At 43.6% G+C, this 19,746-nt stretch overlaps 1 protein-coding gene across 1 annotated transcript; it reads left to right on the forward strand.

The window, feature by feature from the left end:
* The first annotated feature begins 948 nt into the window (after positions 1 to 948).
* LOC117850848 (nuclear transcription factor Y subunit A-7) lies at positions 949 to 5,546 on the forward strand. Its single transcript, XM_034732728.2, has 6 exons — positions 949 to 1,182; positions 2,058 to 2,209; positions 2,724 to 2,881; positions 3,628 to 3,699; positions 4,194 to 4,358; positions 4,905 to 5,546. The coding sequence occupies exons 2-6, from the start codon at positions 2,182 to 2,184 to the stop codon at positions 5,121 to 5,123; spliced, it is 642 nt and encodes a 213-aa protein (XP_034588619.1). The 5' UTR covers positions 949 to 1,182; positions 2,058 to 2,181; the 3' UTR covers positions 5,124 to 5,546.
* Positions 5,547 to 19,746: the final 14,200 nt, after the last annotated feature.

Below are 19,746 nucleotides of genomic sequence, written 5' to 3' on the forward strand. Positions count from 1 at the left end.
AATGCATCCATTGCGGTCTCTGAAATGGGCTCTCATGCAGCCTGCTTGCTTGGTTGATGGATCCGTTCAATTCAACCCCTGCTGGAGCGCGAGAGTGTCGTCGCTGTCAGCCGCGTGATTAAAGCCTAACCGCCGGCGATGACACGTTCCCTGGGATGACGGGTCCGGGACGAGGAGGAAGACGACAAAAAAGGCGACTGAGGTGGAGGAGACGAGTGGCTCCGGGCGGCCACGCGCGACAGGGACCGCCGCAGCCACACGTCACGCCGGGGAGCGGGCCCCACACCACGCGGTGCGTGGGGCGCCCGCTGGCCGTCCGTCCGCCGCCACCGCAAGCCGACGGCCCTGATCACGTGCCCGTCCAGGGTTTTATTAATTATTACCAACAATGGCTGGTTTGGTTTACTACTAGTAGCCTACTAGGCAAATTCTGGTTTTTGTGTTCCAGTTTCTTTCTTTTCTTTTCAATGACAGGTCAATTTTTTTTTTGCTTGGATAGTTAATGTATCAAAATAGTATTTTTTTAAACCTAGTCAATTCTGAGGTAAACATCCCAAACTTCCCAAACTCCTACGAGCAATGCCTCTGTAATGTTGGAGGTTATAATTATGAAAAATTGCTTTTTCGACATCAAACTTACATAGATTAGGCAATCGTGTTAAAATCGTGCCGTGTTACTTGAAAAATGCACATAACTATGTCCGGAACCGATTTTTATATAGTACTACTATAAGCATCCATTGGTGAAGTGTCGCTGGACTCAAATTCTCGCGCCACCCAATAAGATGACTCTATTATTGACAGTGTGCTGTATTTAAACCAATAAAGTAAAAATAAAAAAAAATTAAAGTAAAAGGAAGTCTACCATGTGGTAATTAATTATTGTTAAAATAAAAAAGGCGAGTAAACTAAAGCCAAATTGGCCATGAAATTGTGGCTGCGATGCAACCGAGCCTGCCCCCTGCGCCCCACCACGCAGCCGCCTCCAACCCCTGCTCTCAAATTTGAGGTCCTAACCACCCTCCCATCGCCACGCCGCCGGCCACCCCTCCTCCTCCTCCTCCTCCCTCGCTCCGACGAGCCCTCCGCCGCCACCGCATCCCGCAGGCCCCGCGTCCGGTCTGGTGCGGGTGGAGAGAGAGATCCACCCGGGCCCGCGAGTTGGTTCCTCCCCCCACGTCGGTGAGTAATCCGCAACCCCGCCCTCGCTCCCGGTGGTTTCCCCGCTGTTTCCTAGGTCCCGTGGCGGTCCAATCCGGGTAATTCGCACTAATTGTTCGATTTCCTGTGGATTCGTGGGCTCCGTGGTGCGCTGCCTACCCAATCCCTGCGTAATTCGAGAAGGTTCTTCTAATTCGCCGCCCGCGCGGGACCAATTCGGCCGAGGTGCGGTGCGGTGCGGTTTGTCTTCCAGAAACTGTATGGGGTTCGATTCAAACCGCCGTGCCCCCACGCCCGTTTGGGAATTCTTGTGGTTTGTCACTCACTGAGCATCTATCGGTTCCTGTTTCGAACACAGGAATTTCATTTGAAACAGCTAGTTCAAATTGGCACAGGAACCGAGGGAAGTTCACTCACCCTAAATTTTCTAGGCAATTGCTGGTTATTACTAACTTATTATGCCAACCGGGCTACCTAGACACAGCTAGTCAACTTTGGTGGCTGGAGGTTGTAGAGTACGTGTTCTGCTGTTTGCAAATTAGATGCCGATACAGCTTCCCGGGCCTTTTGTAAGGATTGCTCTGCCTTGGTACTATATAGGGCACTTGGAGTATTTCTGACTTGCATCCATTTCAATTGTTCCCTTTCAAGTTCCTGCTGCGATGGGGTTCAATCTCTGTTTTTATGGTTGGGATCAATGATAAAACTCCTATTTCCATCTAGAAACTTAATTTTCTTTTGCGGCATGGTCTTCTCAAAGGTCGTTTATTATTAAAAAAAACATCACCATGTGTTGTTTCTGCCTCTCTGGAGATGCTTTACAGTTGGATTTAGAATCTTTTTCGTTGTGCTTCATCCATGTATTACTAATTAATGAGCTCTGCGCTTGGTTTCAGGAAAGTTTTTGTGTGCTTCATCCATGAAGAGCTGAAGACATCGCATGAATAGTCCCAGTTAGTCTGCCATTGCTCTGTGCTTGATCTTCGTTGTGTCGTGCTTTGCCTTGCGAAGGAAGGAATCATGACTTCTGTTGTTCACAGTGTTTCAGGTATGCTTGATTGATCCAATGTTGTGTCGTGTTGTTTTTCACAGTAACACTGTAGTCTAATGCACTGCAGTACTGCTTTGTTGAACTGTAACTTTAGTTTTGGTGTACTATTTTTGGAACACGTGCCACTTGTTTCTGTACTATTCATTATCAGAATTTACTGCATGCTCACTGCTTTTGTGCTTCCCAAACAACATAAGCAGTTTTCTTTGAATAAAATAGGGAATTTTATTTAGTTTGTATCAGTGATGGCATGCATGCATGGTAATATGGTATAGCAGCTGTAATCCAGTGCTGCTGAATAGATTTATAGCTGGTGGAAATTTGGTCAGTGCCCTCTGCGCCATATATAACAATTGGTACCATATAAAATGTTATATTGTACTGTTGCTACTTGTTAGTACGTGATGAATGATGGTGCATCCAGTACCAGCTATTTCTTTCATCTTTTAACACGTACGGACATCTAAGTCAATCATTTGTTTTTCAATTTTTTGTGTACCTTCCTGGGCAGGTGACCACAGAGCTGAGGATCAACATCAACAGCAGAAGCAAGCTGAACCTGAGGATCAGCAAGAAGCACCAGTTACTAGTTCAGATAGTCAACCAACAGTGGGCACACCATCGGATTATGTGGCTCCCTATGCCCCTCATGACATGGGCCATGCAATGGTACCGCACCTGTCACTTTTCACTTATTGATAAGTAATAGCGTAACTGGGTTCTTCTCAGTCTTTGGTCTTCTCCAGTTCTCCTTTTGAATTTTGTGTCCATGAAAAAGGTTGAGGTTTTGGTCGTAGTGAGGCATGTAACTATGTAAGAAATACCATATTAGTATCAAATCGCGTCCCCTGTTTCAAATACTACTTCAAAAGTAACAGAACATACTAAGATCAAAGCTCCTATAAAGTGGTGAGGACAACATAATGCACCCCCTGTTGTTTAAGTGAAACAAAAAATATTTCCGGTTTTAGTTCAGACCTTTTGTTGCTCGTATCAGTTATATACCCCATCTCAAAATTTCTGCTATGTTACTTCTTCATCTCTTATTGTCACTAAATCGCCTACCACATTCAACTGTTAAAATATCAAAGCTTCTTCGTTGAGAATTCACACACCTTTGTGGTACCAATTTTTTCCTAATGAATATTAGTTTCCTACTTATTAGTCTAAATTGTTACCTTGCATGTGTTTTTCTGGTATATTCTTTTTTATTTATGTGAATGCTTTTATTATTTTTAATCTAATAATTGTTGCTATAGTTTCAGCATTTTCTTAGTCCTTTACTGGAATGAATGTTGCAGTTTTTTTGTCCTTTCAGTTACCTTCTTGTTACAGGTTTCCATAAAGATTTATGCATTATTTTGGGGGATATTTTGAGAACTGTGTTGGCTAATCTCATATTTTGTGTCTGGCAGGGTCAATACGCCTACCCAAATATTGACCCATACTATGGAAGCCTTTATGCAGCTTATGGTGGACAGCCAATGGTAAGCTTTTATGCACACTCTCTGTTAGCAAACACAAGTCACTGTGATCCAATAAAATCTTTCCTCAAATGTTAGGTTCTTTCCATTTTGTGGAACTTTTATGATTTACCTGTTCTCTCAAACTCATGTATTTCCGTTATTCTTGTTAATGGAAATTGGGTCGTGCCTCATCTCAATATTTTTGATGATTTACCTAAATTTGGAAATGATTGATGGTCACCAAGTTCATCTTACTTGACTCCTTAGTTCTTATGGCTTACCTCAAGCCACCAATAGTTGCAGTCAGTCTCTCAGAGGTAGTACAAAGTACAGCTAAACATGCTTGGGTGCCTCAAGAAGGGTAGTTCAATAACAAATTTTGCTAGTATTGCCTATTCAGATTTGCAATCAATCAAAAAAAAAGGATCATTGCATCACCATGGATCTTCTTATGCTATTAACATTCTCTGTTTATGCTGATCTGTTGGAGTTAATAAAATTGATGAACTTTGCAGATGCATCCACCGTTGGTCGGAATGCATCCAACTGGCTTACCTCTGCCTACTGATGCAATTGAAGAGCCTGTGTATGTAAATGCAAAACAATACAATGCCATATTAAGGCGACGCCAATCTCGGGCTAAAGCTGAATCAGAAAGGAAGCTTGTCAAGGGCCGTAAGGTAAATCTTTGTAACTATCTCCTGCAGTGCGATATGAACTGGATTCTTTTAATTAGCTTTTTCTGTCCATGATGCTAGAGCAAATAATCAAGCAAATTTCTTCAATCCACCCTCCCTACTTCTACCTGAAGATCGATCTGCCCCACGTTGTACTATAAACTACTGGTGAACATCTATGATATCTGAAATTCCAAAATACAACATTTTTTTAATGCCTGCACGAGCATTGCTTATCACACAAAAAAGGGTAAAGGATTCAGGAATACAAATTGGATGCCACACATTCACAAAGTTGCAATACCGAATATGTAAGCAAGTCTGAATTGCTGCCTTTTAAGCCGGATTCTGAGAATCATGCAGCTTTCAATTCTGAGAATCTTAGATGATCTCACTGCAAGTTGCTTACACGTTTCATACTGTTTAATGTGATCTGGAACAAAAAAACAACTTGAATGTTTATTTACTTTTGTGTGTAATTTTTTTTATTTCTGATGATCCTGTAGTTACTTGCTTTCTTGTATCTAACTTGATACACGTGCTGCACAGCCTTATCTCCATGAATCACGGCATCAGCATGCCCTGAAAAGGGCTAGGGGAGCTGGAGGCCGGTTTCTCAATTCAAAGTCAGATGAGAAGGAAGAGAACTCCGACTCCAGTCACAAAGAGAAGCAGAACGGAGTTGTGCCCCACAAGAGTGGCCAACCGTCAACCCCTCCTTCTCCTAACGGTGCATCTTCAGCTAATCGGGCAGACAGTCATGAATGAGGCTTCGAAAACTCACATCCCAAGAGAGTTAAGCCCCTGACGCTAGATATGGCAAACATTTTTGTACAGTAATTGCTAGCGGGCAACAGCAAGAATGGTGTTGGTTGTGGTAGGACATGTTCCATAGAAAAAACATAGACAAGTCAGACAGGTTTTGCAGTTTGGTTTGGTCCTCAGTTTATTCACCTTTTCTGTACAATTTGAGTAGCATTGTGTTCTCATGGATAGCTTCAGTCAGTTATTCAGAAAAAGCCTTTGTAGCATATCGGCCCATTGTTTGCTTGCTTGGAAACTTGGGTGTTCATAACCTGCTGTTCCGCGTCATCATTTGGGTAATCCCTGGCTATGTGTATGTTGATGACAATAAACCCTAATGTAGGACATGTGAGGACCTCATCTGAATCTAGCTTTGTTTCCTATGCATACATTCATCCATTCACTGCACATGATACCATCACAATTGGTTGGAAATCGAGAGACCCACTCTTTGGCCTCCTAACATATGGTGTTTGCGTTAATCTGTTGTCCATCGAATTGCTTGATGATTGCCAGATGCTATTGGCATGACCTGAAGAACATTTGGCCTTGGCAACTGCATCATTCTGTCATTGGCCTTTCTCGAGAGCATTGAAATATTGCCAAACGATTACCAAGAAGAATGTACTTTCTCGGGTGTTGCAGGGTACACTTTCTCGAGAACTCCCAAGCGTATTTTGCACCCTTTCTTGCACGAGCACATCTCACCTTTTGTTCGCTTGGAAAGACCAGAAAGGAAACAAAAAGGTATTATGCACGATGCAAGAAAGTGCATAACGTCTCTGCTGATAAGAGCTGCATCTGCTAGACCTGAACCTGGGGCTTTCTTCATGGATCGTCACCGACTCTTTTTAACTTGCCTGTATCTCTGCACTGACAGACAGCTTTGAGCATTCAGGAAAATGCTTTTGCGGAAGAAGAAAAAGGTTGCTCGGTCGTGCGCAAATGTAGCTCCTTTGTAGATATTTTTTTTTCTTCTGAAAATCACATACAAGACCTCTTTAGTACATGTTTTTGTTTTTAGTAACTCGGTCATGTGACCCCAAAACGGTCCCAACGACCTGAAAATGGATTTCCAGTCAAAATGTTTCTGAAAACTGAATTTCTAGCATATGATTCGTAAAAAAACCTGAACCAAAGCATATCTTTGAAAAATGAATCATTAGAGCTAGGTTTCCTTGAACTGAATCTCTAGGAATCTCTAGCAAGTTCAATTGGGGTCAATTGCAATAGATGAAACTGTCCATGGATGGTTCTGATTGTGAAGTTCCAGTACCATAAATCCAGAAAATTAACCTCTGGCACAATGTTTCTGAGACTCTGAATACTACTACTTATTCAGACATTGATGCCCCACGTGATTATCTTAGACACCAAGCACTCTACCGTGATCATATCAAGTTCTTAAACAAATGGCCACGCCCGACACCGTACCGTACTTGTAGCTTAAACCACAAGCTACTACTATACTAACATGGGTTTAACACACCAATGATGCGTGGGAACTGACATGCAAATTGGACCCTCATCTGAATAATTGTGCATGACAAGTGACCACAAATCTGAACATGTTCAGCATAGTATCTATGCAAAAGATAACAAGAAAGTATAAACCAATGCAAAGTTGTATGCACGTACAGACACCAATCATGCTTCCATCCCATGCAAGTTTAGGTTGATTGATCCATCTCTATCTTCAGATTTGAAAAAGAAAAACAAGAAATTGCATGCATTTGCTTTGTGAAGCTGGGTCTCGTTGGCTACATAGGATTTCCACACAGGTTGACTGTCGTCAGTGCATATGAAGGTGCTTCTCTGAATCTAAGACCACGTTGTCCATTTCTGAATTCTGATGGAATAGTGCTAGTTGAGATAGACAGGCCAAGATCAAGATGTGTCCATGGACAGACAAACAGACATCCCAAAAGGAAACTGGTATAGAAAAAGAGGAGACAAGTAGAGCTCCCCGTTCGAGAAACAGTGAAAGGGCCTCTTGACATGCTTTGCTTGCACTACAAAACCAGGGCCCATGACCCCAACTCCAAGAGTGCTGCTGCACCATGCTCCATGCAATCTCTCTCCCATTTGTTTTTGTTTGATTCTTGCCATGTAATTGGTGTGGTCTAGGAAGGAAAGGAAAGTGAGAGGCATGTGAAAAGTGAGATGAGCCCTTATCATCATGGCATTGCAGGGGGGACAAGGCAAGCAGGGCCAAACAGACTAGACAGCCACAAGCATGCATTGGCACATTGCATTGCACTCTGCTGATAGAGTGAGGCAGTCTGATCCTTTAGCCAGGCACATTGACCTCTCCTCTCTCAAGATCCATCATGTCCCATTCATTAATTGCGCTGTTATGGTTGGTGGTTGTTGCTACACTTGTTGTTTCCTTGCTTGCAACTTTGTGCTTCCACGTTCTTGTTTCATTGCAGTTTGCAACTGCGTATCATCATCCCAGTAGTATTGGCATAAGTGCATGGTTTATTTGGATGACAACAATGAGATTGTAGTGATGTTAACTTATGTAGCAGCTTGGAGATTACATGAAGTAGTCGGAGGTATGTGTATGTGCACTCAATTACTGGCTATGCATGCACCATCTGCAAGTACAGACACTAAAGCCTGGGGCTACATCTCACTCAGAGTCTTATCAATCTTTACAAGATTGGGGGTGACCTGAAGAATATTAGCAGTACCATTCTCTAGTGTTCTTGTGGCTTTGGTCCTTTTGTTGTTTCCTCTGCTACTTGATACTCAATTGCAAGCATATTTACAAAGTGATATGACATACATGCCACTATGTCTAGTACTGGCAGCAGCATGCATGATTGTCCCCGGCTGACAATTGACAAAGAAATGCTGAAAGGATGCATTGGCTATGAGACTCATGAAAAAGCACAAAAGGAAATACTGCCACGCATGCTTGCTGTGGATGTCAACCTTAGACAAAACTAAAATGCCATCAAGAATTTGGAAAGTAGCATGGCGCTTTTCTTCAATTGTTCTCTCTCTTCTTTTCAGTGCATAAAGACAGTGACAAGCTTGGGAGTGAAGGGAGATGGGTGGCCAGCACTCTGAATTGTCACCCGTGGAATGGAAGAGAGAGAAAAACAAAAAGGAATGAAAGGATTAAAGTGAGATAGAGAGAGAAGAGGGAAAGGATTTTATTGGAAAGTGATTGTTGGTGGTGCCCCCCTCACTCCATGCCAAGAAAGTGGCTTTCCGGACAAACTAAAGCAGAGCTCCTGGTAGGGTTTTTAGGGGTTAAGGCTGCGATTGTACACCACTAATCACTAACCAGATCAGATATGCCATGGTCAGCAAATGCTAAAATGTGGTGCTCCTTTGGCTGCATGATCTTGACAAATTTTGCTTTTTGTTGTGGATTTGAAAGGCTGTTTTTGTTTGTAATGACCTTATTTTCCATGCCACTCAGCCAAAAGCTTCTCCTTTTTGTTACTATTACCTTCTAACAAAAGCTGTCCATCAGAAAGCACAAACTCGTGAGCTCTCAAAAACAAGTGTGTGTGATGTCTGGATGTACCTGCAAGCAAACAATGAAAAAACAATTTGGTGGTTAACAAGTTGAGCTGAAGTCAATGGCCTGCATCACTGCATCTCCTCAATCATGAACACAGTTAGTGCACCCTAAACTCTACTTTAAATGACATGTGATTGGCCAGATCAGATCAGATCCATAAGAACTGAAGCATAGTAGCTTGAAACAGTGCTCTGTATACGCAGAGTGCAGCATACTCCGTAGTAGCTTGCAACAGTAGCGACCAAATTGAATGCGCTCTGTCAGTCATGCATCAGAGGGAGACAGAGCTCGAGCTTTCCATTTCAAAGCCAGCAGAGAGCACTCGAACCGGCTCCCATCCATGATCCATGAGCACCGCCATTGACCTGCACCAGGTGCTTCAATGCCGCGCAGGGCCACCAGCTCGCCTGCCATTCTGAAGCAAACAGCGCCTAGCACTTTCGCTGGAGTTAAATTCGGCCTGCGCCTCTTTCTGAATTACCGATGCAAGAGCAAATCTTGGCCTGTAGATAGGGTTTGACATTTTGGGGGCTCGTTTGAATGCACATCACCTTTTGCAGTTGTTGTTGTTGTTGTGCATTGATGAATTGAAGGGTGCAGGTTTCTTCAGTTTGGAAACCTGGAAAAGATCTTGAGGGCAGTTTCCTTCTGGTTGTTCATCTCAGATCCTTGCTGTTGCTGGTGAAAGGATAGTAGATCTTGCAAGATACAAGGGTTTGAAGAGTGATGATGGAGGTGGCATGCATGGACGGTCACCAGTCGTCCTTCCGGTGTAAAGTTGTGCCCAATCTTTGCACATTTCAGCAAATTACAGCAAGATCATCAAGATCTCTAAAAAGAGTACTTCACATAACCCACTGTCCTGATGAGAGGGGAGTGGGCAATTTCAGAGTACAGATTTCTGATGCACTTTCAGGAACCTTCTGAAAACGGACCGTGTAGCATCTCTAAACCTACGACGGATCCCGTATCATTCTCGACCACGTGCTTTACCTATTTTATTCCCCCGTTTCCTCCGCTACGCACGCATTTTCTCGCCGAAATTCTTAGTTTTTTCTTTCTAAATCTGAAGCACGTTTTGGTGTTGGTGATCATGGATTAAAGCCTGCAATCGTGGAGCAAGTGGCATCCCTTTGGGTGCAAGCCAGCCACATTACCAACCAAAGCCCAAAGACACTAAAATTCTAACAAAAAAGATGCAAATTCTTATATCATTTACACAACTCGTCGACAGGTTTTGGTTCGAGGTGATGCACACGCGCACGCGCACGCGCTGCCTGCCCCTAACACTAGGGCAGAGAGCACGATAGAGGTGATAAAACTATGATATCCCCTAGCAGCCCCACTAATTACGCCCATTTGGGGCTCTGAAAAGCCCGTCGTCTATAAACCTGTCGCGCCTTGGATGCCAATGCCATGGATCGCTGTCGTCGTCGTCGTCATGTTTTCCACTTCCCAGCCTGTTCGCTTCAGCTTATAAACCGGCTGAAAAGTTGAAACGGCTGATTTGTTGTGAGAGAAAACACTGTTTGGTGGCTGATAAGCCGGCTGAATAAGGACCTGTTTGGCTCCCCCATGCTAAACTTTAGCACCCATCACATCGGATGTTTGGATACTAATTAGGAGTATTAAACATAGTCTAATTACAAAACTAATTGCACTGATGGAGTCTAATTCGCGAGATGAATCTATTAAGCCTAATTAGTCCATGATTTGACAATGTGGTGCTACAGTAATCATTTACTAATGATGAATTAATTAGTCTTAATAGATTCGTCTCACGAATTAGACTCCATCTGTGCAATTAGTTTTGTAATTAACTCATGTTTAGTCCTCCTAATTAGCATCCGAACATCCGACGTGATCCTGCTAAAGTTTAGCACCTCATATCCAAACACCCCCTAAGCTGAAGCGAACAGACCGAAAGGCAGTGGACTCCGAATTCCAGGGCATTGAAGAATTTGAAATTTTTCTTGTGGTTTTAGGATTATTGACTACAGTAGCAAGAAAACCTAGTACTAAATACATCTTGTGTCACGATCTATTGTAGGTTTTTCTTGTTTTTTTTTTTTGAAATAGGTCTTGTTTAATTTTGCGATGCAAGTGTTAGTACCATCCTGCAATGCTACTACTACTACTAGAGCTGAAAGTCTGAAACTGAGCCGAGATGGAATGGACCAAAGCGGCAAGCAGGGGCAGAGCCCCACAGGAAAGGTCCATGATGCCCCGTATCCAAATATTCTCTTTGCCATGGCAAAGTGGTCCTGGAACCCTCTGTTTGCGTGGCATGCCGATGCCCTCCTGAGCCGGCCTGAGCTCAGCTGATGACCCTGACAAAGCACCGGCACCACGCCCCAAGAACGAGAGAGCTGATGCATGCAGATGCAGGTAGCAAGCCAAGTAGAAATGGCCCAGAACTGTCGAAATTGATCGACATTACATTTGATCTCGAATCCTACAAACTTCCTCCAGGCTCGAAAATCTTTCAAAGAAAACCTTCAAATTTGAAGTTTCGAACACCCATGGCGAGATCGACCATCTCTGACGCACTGATAGGAAACATCACAAGACTAGCCAGGACAGGAGCGAGCGCGGGCGGCGGACGGAGGAGGGGTTGGCTTTTCGGTGGCGTGCGGCGCTGTCGCCCGTGGGCGCAGCAAAAGCCGGCGGCGACGCGCATCCTACCGACCTCTCGGCCTGCGCCGCGCCGCAGAGAGACGGCCCGTGGCCCGATGCAGGTGTATGCTTAGGCTCCTACACACACATACGGAGTACACTGATACACACATACGCGACGAGACACAGCCAGGCATGGAGGTAGCCACGGACACTCCTCCCGAAGGCACAGCCACAGCAACAAGCCCAGAGCTTTGCCAACGCAGCACCGCGATGGTCCTTCTCTTCCCTCTCCTCTCGACGGTTAATGTCACGGGTGTTGGGATAACAGAGGTTAAAGTTTATAGTTTTGTCAGATCGAATGTTTGGAGGCTAATTAAGAGTACTAAATATGAACTAATTATAAAACTATTTGCAGAATCCCTAGACTAATTCGCGAGACGAATCTATTAAGCCTAATTAATCCATCATTAGCATATGGTTACTGTAGCACCACATTATCAAATCATAGACTAATTATACTTAATAGATTCGTATCACGAATTAGACTCTATCTATGTAATTAGTATTGTAATTAGATTATATTTAATAATCCTAATTAGTATCTAAATCTCTGACATGCCTCCTGAGCCAAACAACCTGTTAGAGTAGTGAGAAAGTAATTAATTAGGCCTGCATTGGGGTGTAAACCAGGAAAGAACAGTGACACCTGTTACCTTACCTCGGAGGAACTTACCCCACCGACGTGCGGGTCCGTGTGTGATTGGGTCCATGGCGATTATTATTTCAGCGATGGATCGATGCACGGCAGGGGCAGGTCACTGCCGATGCCGGGGGCCGGCCCGGCAGAATGGACGGAAGCTGTTACGATGCAGCTGAGATGAGCATCAAGCATGCAATGCCAATGCAAGCTCCTCCTGTACACTGGCTCGCTACTCTACTACTATAGCAGAGAGTAGCTTGCAGCTGCGGCTAGCAGCAGCAGCAGGTCGCTGGCCGGCCACCCACACGGACAGCTCACTGCCGCCACCGGTCTCCGGCACGGCGGCAGGTCCAGGTCGGCACGCACGCACGCAAGCATGCAGAGAGATCCCTCTCCTCCTCGCGCATGCAGTGCAATGCAAGTACGAGGCCTGCGGGTTGCGGCTGCAGAGAGAGGCTGGAATAATGGACGCGGCAGAGCTCGCCCACGCACGCCGCAACCTACAGGCTTCGGCTTGCCGATGAGCTAGTTTACTGGTAGCAGCAGCCAGCAGCTGGTGGTAGCGCTGTAGACGCCATCGAAGTGCCCCTGTGCCCATGCACGGTCAACATCACCGAAAAGGACGTTTTACTCGCGCGAGTTGACATAGATTCTACCGTGACCATTTGTTTCGCAAAGGGATATGTGCAATTTTGCCTTTTGTAGATGTATTCTCAACATATATGAATTTTTTTTTGTTTTTGTGTTAGATACCTGTACTACTCGTTCCTGTTTGACAACCGCTCATTCAAATTTTGAACCTAAGGCAGAAGAAAATAACTCTTGCCACCTCTCATATCAAAGCTAACCTCATCCGTTAATTCAAATTTTGAATCCAAGGTAGAATAAAAAAATATTTATTTCATTTTGAACACGGGTACATGTTTAAAAACACAGTACCATGTACTTAATAATACAATTGAAGGAACATGTACCACCTCTCAAAAAATACAATGTATGTATGTTGACTCAAATTGCATACATCTTGTCTATATAATATGTACTCTTTCCTTACTTTCTAATAACACAAATAACATTTAGATACACTGAGAGAAAAATGCACAAATTTTACACCTAAAAGATCTACCATCCAATGTCACGAGTACCACACCTGTATAGAGCTTCTTTATACCTCCAGATTAATGCACGTCGTGCCAAGAGTTTGGCTTGCTACCAACATGTACCACACATGTATCGCACTTGTCATTGTATGGAGGCAAGGCTGTACCAAACAAAAAATAAAACAACCCGTAAGAAAGAAACAAAAATACAATGATATTTTTTCTTAGGTATATTGCATAGTAAAGTGTTCGCCTATGTACTTAGTCAGACATAGCATACATCAATGGTACATATAGCTCACTACGCAGAATATTTTGGTGCTTAGTTTATACAAACCCGAAAGGTTACATGATCAAATGTCAAGTGTACCGTTTATGTACCACCAGAATTGTTCACATACCACAGAATGCCTGATGCTATAATGAAAACTGCCTATTTTAGTGACAGGAATCTTGGAAAAATGTGCAATGTGAGCCACTACTATGCATGTTATGTAATTCAAGGTACCTTGACAAAACAAATTACACCACTAAAAGTACTATTTTCTTTGTTAATTTGCTGTGCTAAAAACATTAGCCATGCACAAAATATAAAAGGATCAATGAGAATATATACACATAACATATGAACCTATAGATTAACCATATAACACGCGTACTTCTTACATGTCACAATACATATAGACCTGTCCCTAGTTTGAATAAAAACATCAACCAGAACTGGGCAAGCATAAGGATTATCCCAAATGATTTAACATATAATAAGACTTAATATTTTTTAGAAATATAGTAGAAACATTAGTCTAATATAGCTAGGGACACGTTTAGGCAAATTGAAGGGACATTTGCCTCTGATGAAGATTTTTAACGAGTTAAGGAAGCAAGGTTAGACTTAGCATAATTCAGACTAGTAAATTCGAAGAGATGAAAAGAGTGAAGTCTGAATTCCATCGTGGTTCAGCAATAAATGGTAATGTGATCTAATTATGGCCACATGTCAGCCAAACATGCATCTACCTCTCTACGATTTGCATCCCTCACAAATCACAATATCAATCAGCCTATCTTCAGGAGCTCTATAAGCAGAGTACAACAGAGTTCTTAATTAAGAATATTCTACTGCCATGCTACCGAATCACACACTGAAATTCAAGATACAAAGCTGAAATCATACATCCTAACGACAGAATGATAGTAGTAACATAATCACAAATCGGCAACAATATCCCTTATGACATCCAAACTTTCAAAAAGGGGTCATGCTGATTGACCGGTTAGATTGCTAGGATCAAAATTCACTACTGAAAAAAATCAAAATTCACCGGTTGATGGTGGTGAGCGCATGGTTTGTCATCCCCGCAACGCCGTACCGCACCTGTCACACACTGAAATTTTTGAATTTTCAGGATGTGATTAAAACGAATATAATTAAATAATAATTTTCTCATAATTTTAAATTTTTTTCCAATATTTATTTTCTTGAAGGAAATTTAGTATAGGAAAATAATTGGTAGTTGTTCTATGTGTTGCATTCATGCCAATGCATCTTGGTATTTCTTGAGTGCAAAAAAGGTTTTAAAATACGTTGAGTCAATGACCAGATCCTTCCGAGAATTTTTTAGCTTTTTCTGAAATTATTCTCATTTTTCTAGAGCTAAATCTACTTAAGGCTCTAAATTCTTTTTTACGAGTTTCAAGTATTTTATTTGGACTCCTCGTGTCCCAATCTATCTCTAAGAATTTTCCTGGATTTTTTGGAATTTTTTGGATATTTTTTAGTTCTTTCAAAACATTATCTAGTATATTTTGGATTTATTTTCGCACTGGAAATTATATTTTGGAAAATAATAAAAACTAAAATCCTTATCGGGTCGGATTCAACCAAGCCCAATGCAACCCACTAGACTCTAACCCTACCTGGCTCTACCTCCTTTCCTCTCCTGCAGGTGGGCCTCGCATTCCTTTCAGGCCGAGCCCGCAAGGCACGCCCCGTGCCCAGTCCGGCCTAGTTGCTCAGTAGCTCTTCCAGAGCCGCAAGGCTGCACTGTCGCTGCCATCGGCCTTGGTGTGCGCGCCAAGCCGTGGCTGCCCCGTGCCCTATAAAGCCGCCGCCCGAGCACCTGACCCCGCGCCCCTGCTGCTCGCCCTGCGCCTCGCCTTGCCCCACCTACTCACGCAGCGCCGCACACCATCGACCGCCGAAGCCGAGCGCCATTGCTGCCTCCACCGCTCCGATTCGCCGTACCCCGACGTTCCTGGAGCAAGCGGCCACCACGAGGAGTTACCCAGGACGTCGCGCATCTCCTCTGCCTATCCTCGACGCCTGTCGTACACCGGAGCGCCGCCACCACACGAAGGCCGAGTCACCATCCGCCGTGCGCCACCACCGACCGAGCACCGCCCATTCTGTCGCTCCTGGACGCAGCTGGTGCAAATCAACACCGCCAAGAGGACCACGACGCCGAGACGCACGCTCTCCACCTGTCGCCATCCACATCCCGTCGTCGGAGCAGCTCCGCACCGCCACACCAAGCTGCCCGCCATCTCCATCGATGCAACACCGATTCACTTCGGTTCCAGCCACCTTTGTCTCTCCCCGCCTTCGGTGAGCACACCTCATCGATACTCTCTAGCTCCCCTCGGCAATGCGCCACCCGCCTGAGCCTCTCGCCGCCCGAAGCGCCAGCGATTTGGCCGCCCATGCCGCCGTCAACTATGAGGAAGAAAGCTTTGAGCTTCTGCAGATTAGACCTCAAGAAACTTTGTATTTTCCTCCAAGATCTATTGTGTCTTGCAACTCTCACAGATAACCCCCAAGGAGTTACCAATCTTCACAACTAGATCCAACCTGAGCTCTTTAACAGATCTAACCCTAGGCTTTGACCTAATGGTGAACACTATTCCATGTGTCCTGCCAATCTTTTATGCCAGCCCTTTTGATCTTTAGTTATCGCATCTAAGTCCTTGCAACCTTGTTTAGTCCACCAAACCTTCATTTTAGCTCCGTTTAACCTTGTTCTTGTTGCATTAGATTCTTATGAACTTAAACTACGCATTAGAAGCAATGTTGATCATATTCTCTGTTTTGTAATTTATTCAAATATTAATATGATTAAGTACTTATACACTTGTTTTTCTAACTAAAATCTAATTAGAGTTCAACCTCGTATTTTCATAAATAATGTAAATTTGGTTAGTGCTTGTTTAAACAACTCTTCCGACTAAAAGCTAATTAGAGATATACCTCGATTTTTCATAATTTAAATTTAATTTGATTAATGTTTATTTAATTTGTTTTATAAATAAAAGCTATGTAGGTTATATTTTGAGTTTTCATAATTAAATGTTAAATTGACTAATATGAATATAAATGTGTTTTTAAATTAAATTTGGTTAGTTCAACAGGAATAAGAAAGCTATGCGCTTAGATGTTCTCACCTAAGTTATTTTCTGAATAAATTTAATTTGTATAATTTATATATACACATTTACAAATAAAATTTGATTAAGTTTTATTGCAGCTTTTTGAGATATTAATATAATTTGTGTTAATTCTAACATAAGGCGTTTCTATGAAATAACCTTTACACATGATTTTCTTGAGTTAAAATATATCTAGCACATAGTCTTTAGTTGTTTGATAATAATCTCTCGTTAGCTTTGTCTTTTCAAACATAGTTCCGTTTTAAGCGTTTCTTGTTTGGTGTATTGTTCTTAGTTGTACTTGTTTATTTGCTTGTATGTTTATGCCGGTGATTGTTTCGAGTAGAAGAATGAAGGATTGATGATCGAAAGCTTTGTTTGCTGGTATGGGTGGACAGGATATAACCTATGTCAGTACCCTAGAGTATTAAATCTTCGTTCCAACGTCACTTGCTCCCCGCCTGTGCCCTTTTTTCCCATTCGCTCCTCTCTCTCCGAACCATGCAGACCTTAGTATATCCACTCTCCAGATCTTTTTTCAACACAAGAAAAGATCCACGCATTATACAAGATGACCCCATGCCTGCCACCGGCTCTTTTCTTGTGCCATACAGCAATGCATGCATGCATGCATTTGGGTCGCCAAGCTCGCCCAGCGGTCACGAGCTACGTCGCGGAGATGCACTGCAATGCAACGCACACAGACACAGGCCGGGACCGATGGAATGAACCCACGAATGAACACGGCTGATGCCTGTTGCTGCCTGATGATGAAAGGCTGCTGGAGCTGCCATGCACACAGAGCATCGGCATACTTTTTGCTGCAGAGAGTGCAGGGGGATGTTCAGTAGAGAGTCGCATCACATCAACACTGTTCAGTTTCAGCAGGCTCCTAGGCATCCCCGTGCCGTCGTCTTGTCGTCTACACTGTACCACCGGGCTAGCTAGAACGACGTACGCGTGCAGCCCCAGACCAGACACTGCACCTGCATGCGCCGTGGTACACGTGGCCGTTGTTGGCTCCTCTGGGCGGCGGCCATTGCATGCATGCACGGCAGCAATACGGAGCTGAGGAGAGAACAGAGCACGCAGGACCTAGGGTTTTGTTTGCTTCGCTTTGCCTCCACCGAGCTATGGCTATGCATGCATTCTCAGGAGTCAAGTCTGATTCCGCCATGGGAATCGACGACGAGCTCTCAAATCCCCAGCTCAGATAATTACAAAGAGATCAGCAGCGAATAATGCAGGCTGACAAAACGACAACCGAGATCCTCGCCGCTGCGACTGCGAGGACGGACGAATCGCGCTCGAGAAGTACGGCAGCTCCGATCCCGGCCGTCCGTGCGAGATCGGACGGCCGGAGACCGGTCAATCCGGGTCCGCTCAGAGCGCCGTGCAGCCAGTGCGCGTACGGGTCCAGCGTCAATGTGGCGTGCAGGGGACCAGCAGCCAGGGATCCTCTGCGGCCGCTCCTCCACTGCCTCCTCGCAGCGGTGTGTCTTCACTGTTCACTCTTCAGTGTTCACCCTTGCAGAAGGCACAGTTTGTTTCACTGTTTGGATCTGCGAGAGCTGCACAGAGGACGCAACAGTTTTATGGCGTGTGCAGTGTGCGAGAGCTCTGAAGGCTTTTACTGTGGCTTGCTCGATGAGCAGAAGGGAGAGGGAGGGCATCATTTCACTCCCTGCCCCTGCCCAACCATTGCCCAAATGCCAGTCCATCTCTACATTGAAGGCAGTTAATAAGTTTGCACAAGAAAAGGAAGTTCAAAAACTCTGCCTCTCATGAATCTTCTGAAATCCAATCTTTTGCTTCTTGCCTTGTTTTGGTCACACTTCACACAATCACACCAGCATCTCCTCCTTGCACATGTGCTGCTGACTGCTGAGACGGATTTGAAAGGTTCAGAACCCGGATGCCTTGCCAATTGCCATTTCCATTTTCTCAGTCAGAGACATGGTCCGAAAAAGAAAATTTTTGAAATCACTGCGGAGGCTGATTTGAGCTGACAGTGCCATCACTTCACTGTCACTGACTCACTGTAGTGTAGTTTATGAGGCACTGTGTTTATGCTCTCGTGCAATATAATTTTTTTCATGGAAAGAGCCGAAATCTTGAAAAGAATAGAAGCCATGCTCCAGGAGGGAAAAAAATAAGCCCAGTCACACAGACTTCTAAAAAGCGTGATGTAAAAATACTTAATGCCAAAAGAATCTCGCTTTGACAGAGCTTTATGCTGTTTAAAGCTGCCGCTTATCCTGTGAACTCTACCAAACCTTTCTGTTTCGGACAGCACGGTGCTCCAACTTTGAACAGTTCGAATGGCAACATGTACTTCAAATTTTGTAGGTTAGGGCATCCAACAAGCAAAAATATATTCAAGTCATTCTAGAAGAACTTTATTTTAAGAAATTTATAGCATTTTTATGCTGATTTCCATTTCAAACAGGATGCTATGCAACGGTTTCACGAACTTTTGCAAAGTAGAGAAGGTCTAGACAAACTAAGGAAGAATTAAGCATATCTCCTGTTCCAAACATGACATTACGCTCTTATCACATTTTTTCCAATGATGTCTTGTACCGTTTGGAAGGGTTTCTCCCTTCATAAATGAAGTCAAAATTGGTAAAACTAAAAAATAGCTTTACTAAGTTTCTAATATATTTTTATTTTGATTTGCAAATCTAATTGATGCTACAGTATCTCAGTTTGTGCAAAATATGTGAATTTGAAGCCCATATAAACTCTCTCAAATAGGGCTAAAAGAGTAACATATATATCTTCATTTAGAACACTAAAATTTTTAATTCAAATGACTCGTGATACCAATTTATAATGAAATTACCGTAGAAAATCTCTTATTTTTCAGAATGAACAAGAAAATCCAAATACAAAAGAGTAAGAGTCGGATTGGTTTGCTGCCAAAATTTTGGCAAACCAATTCTTGGGCCACCACTTGATTTGCTGCCAAAAAGCTGATCATGTCTCACATCTATCCTACCACAATGTTGGCAAGTTTTTCAAGCCAAAATTTTGACATGCCAAATTTTTGGCAACGGACCAATCAGCTCTAGAACACTGAAACGGGAGGAGAGGAAGACCAAGCCGCACACGCCTGGCGCCCGCCAAGCTGAAAAAAAAAAAAACTAGTCCTTGCTGCTGCAGTAGTGCAGTACTCTATTAAACAAGCCCAGAGAGCTTTGT

The sequence above is a fragment of the Setaria viridis genome, chromosome 3 (genome assembly GCF_005286985.2).
Source record: "Setaria viridis chromosome 3, Setaria_viridis_v4.0, whole genome shotgun sequence".
NCBI lineage: Eukaryota > Viridiplantae > Streptophyta > Magnoliopsida > Poales > Poaceae > Setaria > Setaria viridis.

Excerpts from the sequence above, each read along its gene's own strand:
- LOC117850848 (XM_034732728.2), top strand. The coding sequence starts at position 2,182 with ATGACTTCTGTTGTTCACAGTGTTTCAG. Across the intron at positions 2,210-2,723 it reads TGTTGTTCACAGTGTTTCAG|GTGACCACAGAGCTGAGGAT; the intron begins GTATGCTTGATT and ends CTTCCTGGGCAG. Across the intron at positions 2,882-3,627 it reads ATGACATGGGCCATGCAATG|GGTCAATACGCCTACCCAAA; the intron begins GTACCGCACCTG and ends TGTGTCTGGCAG.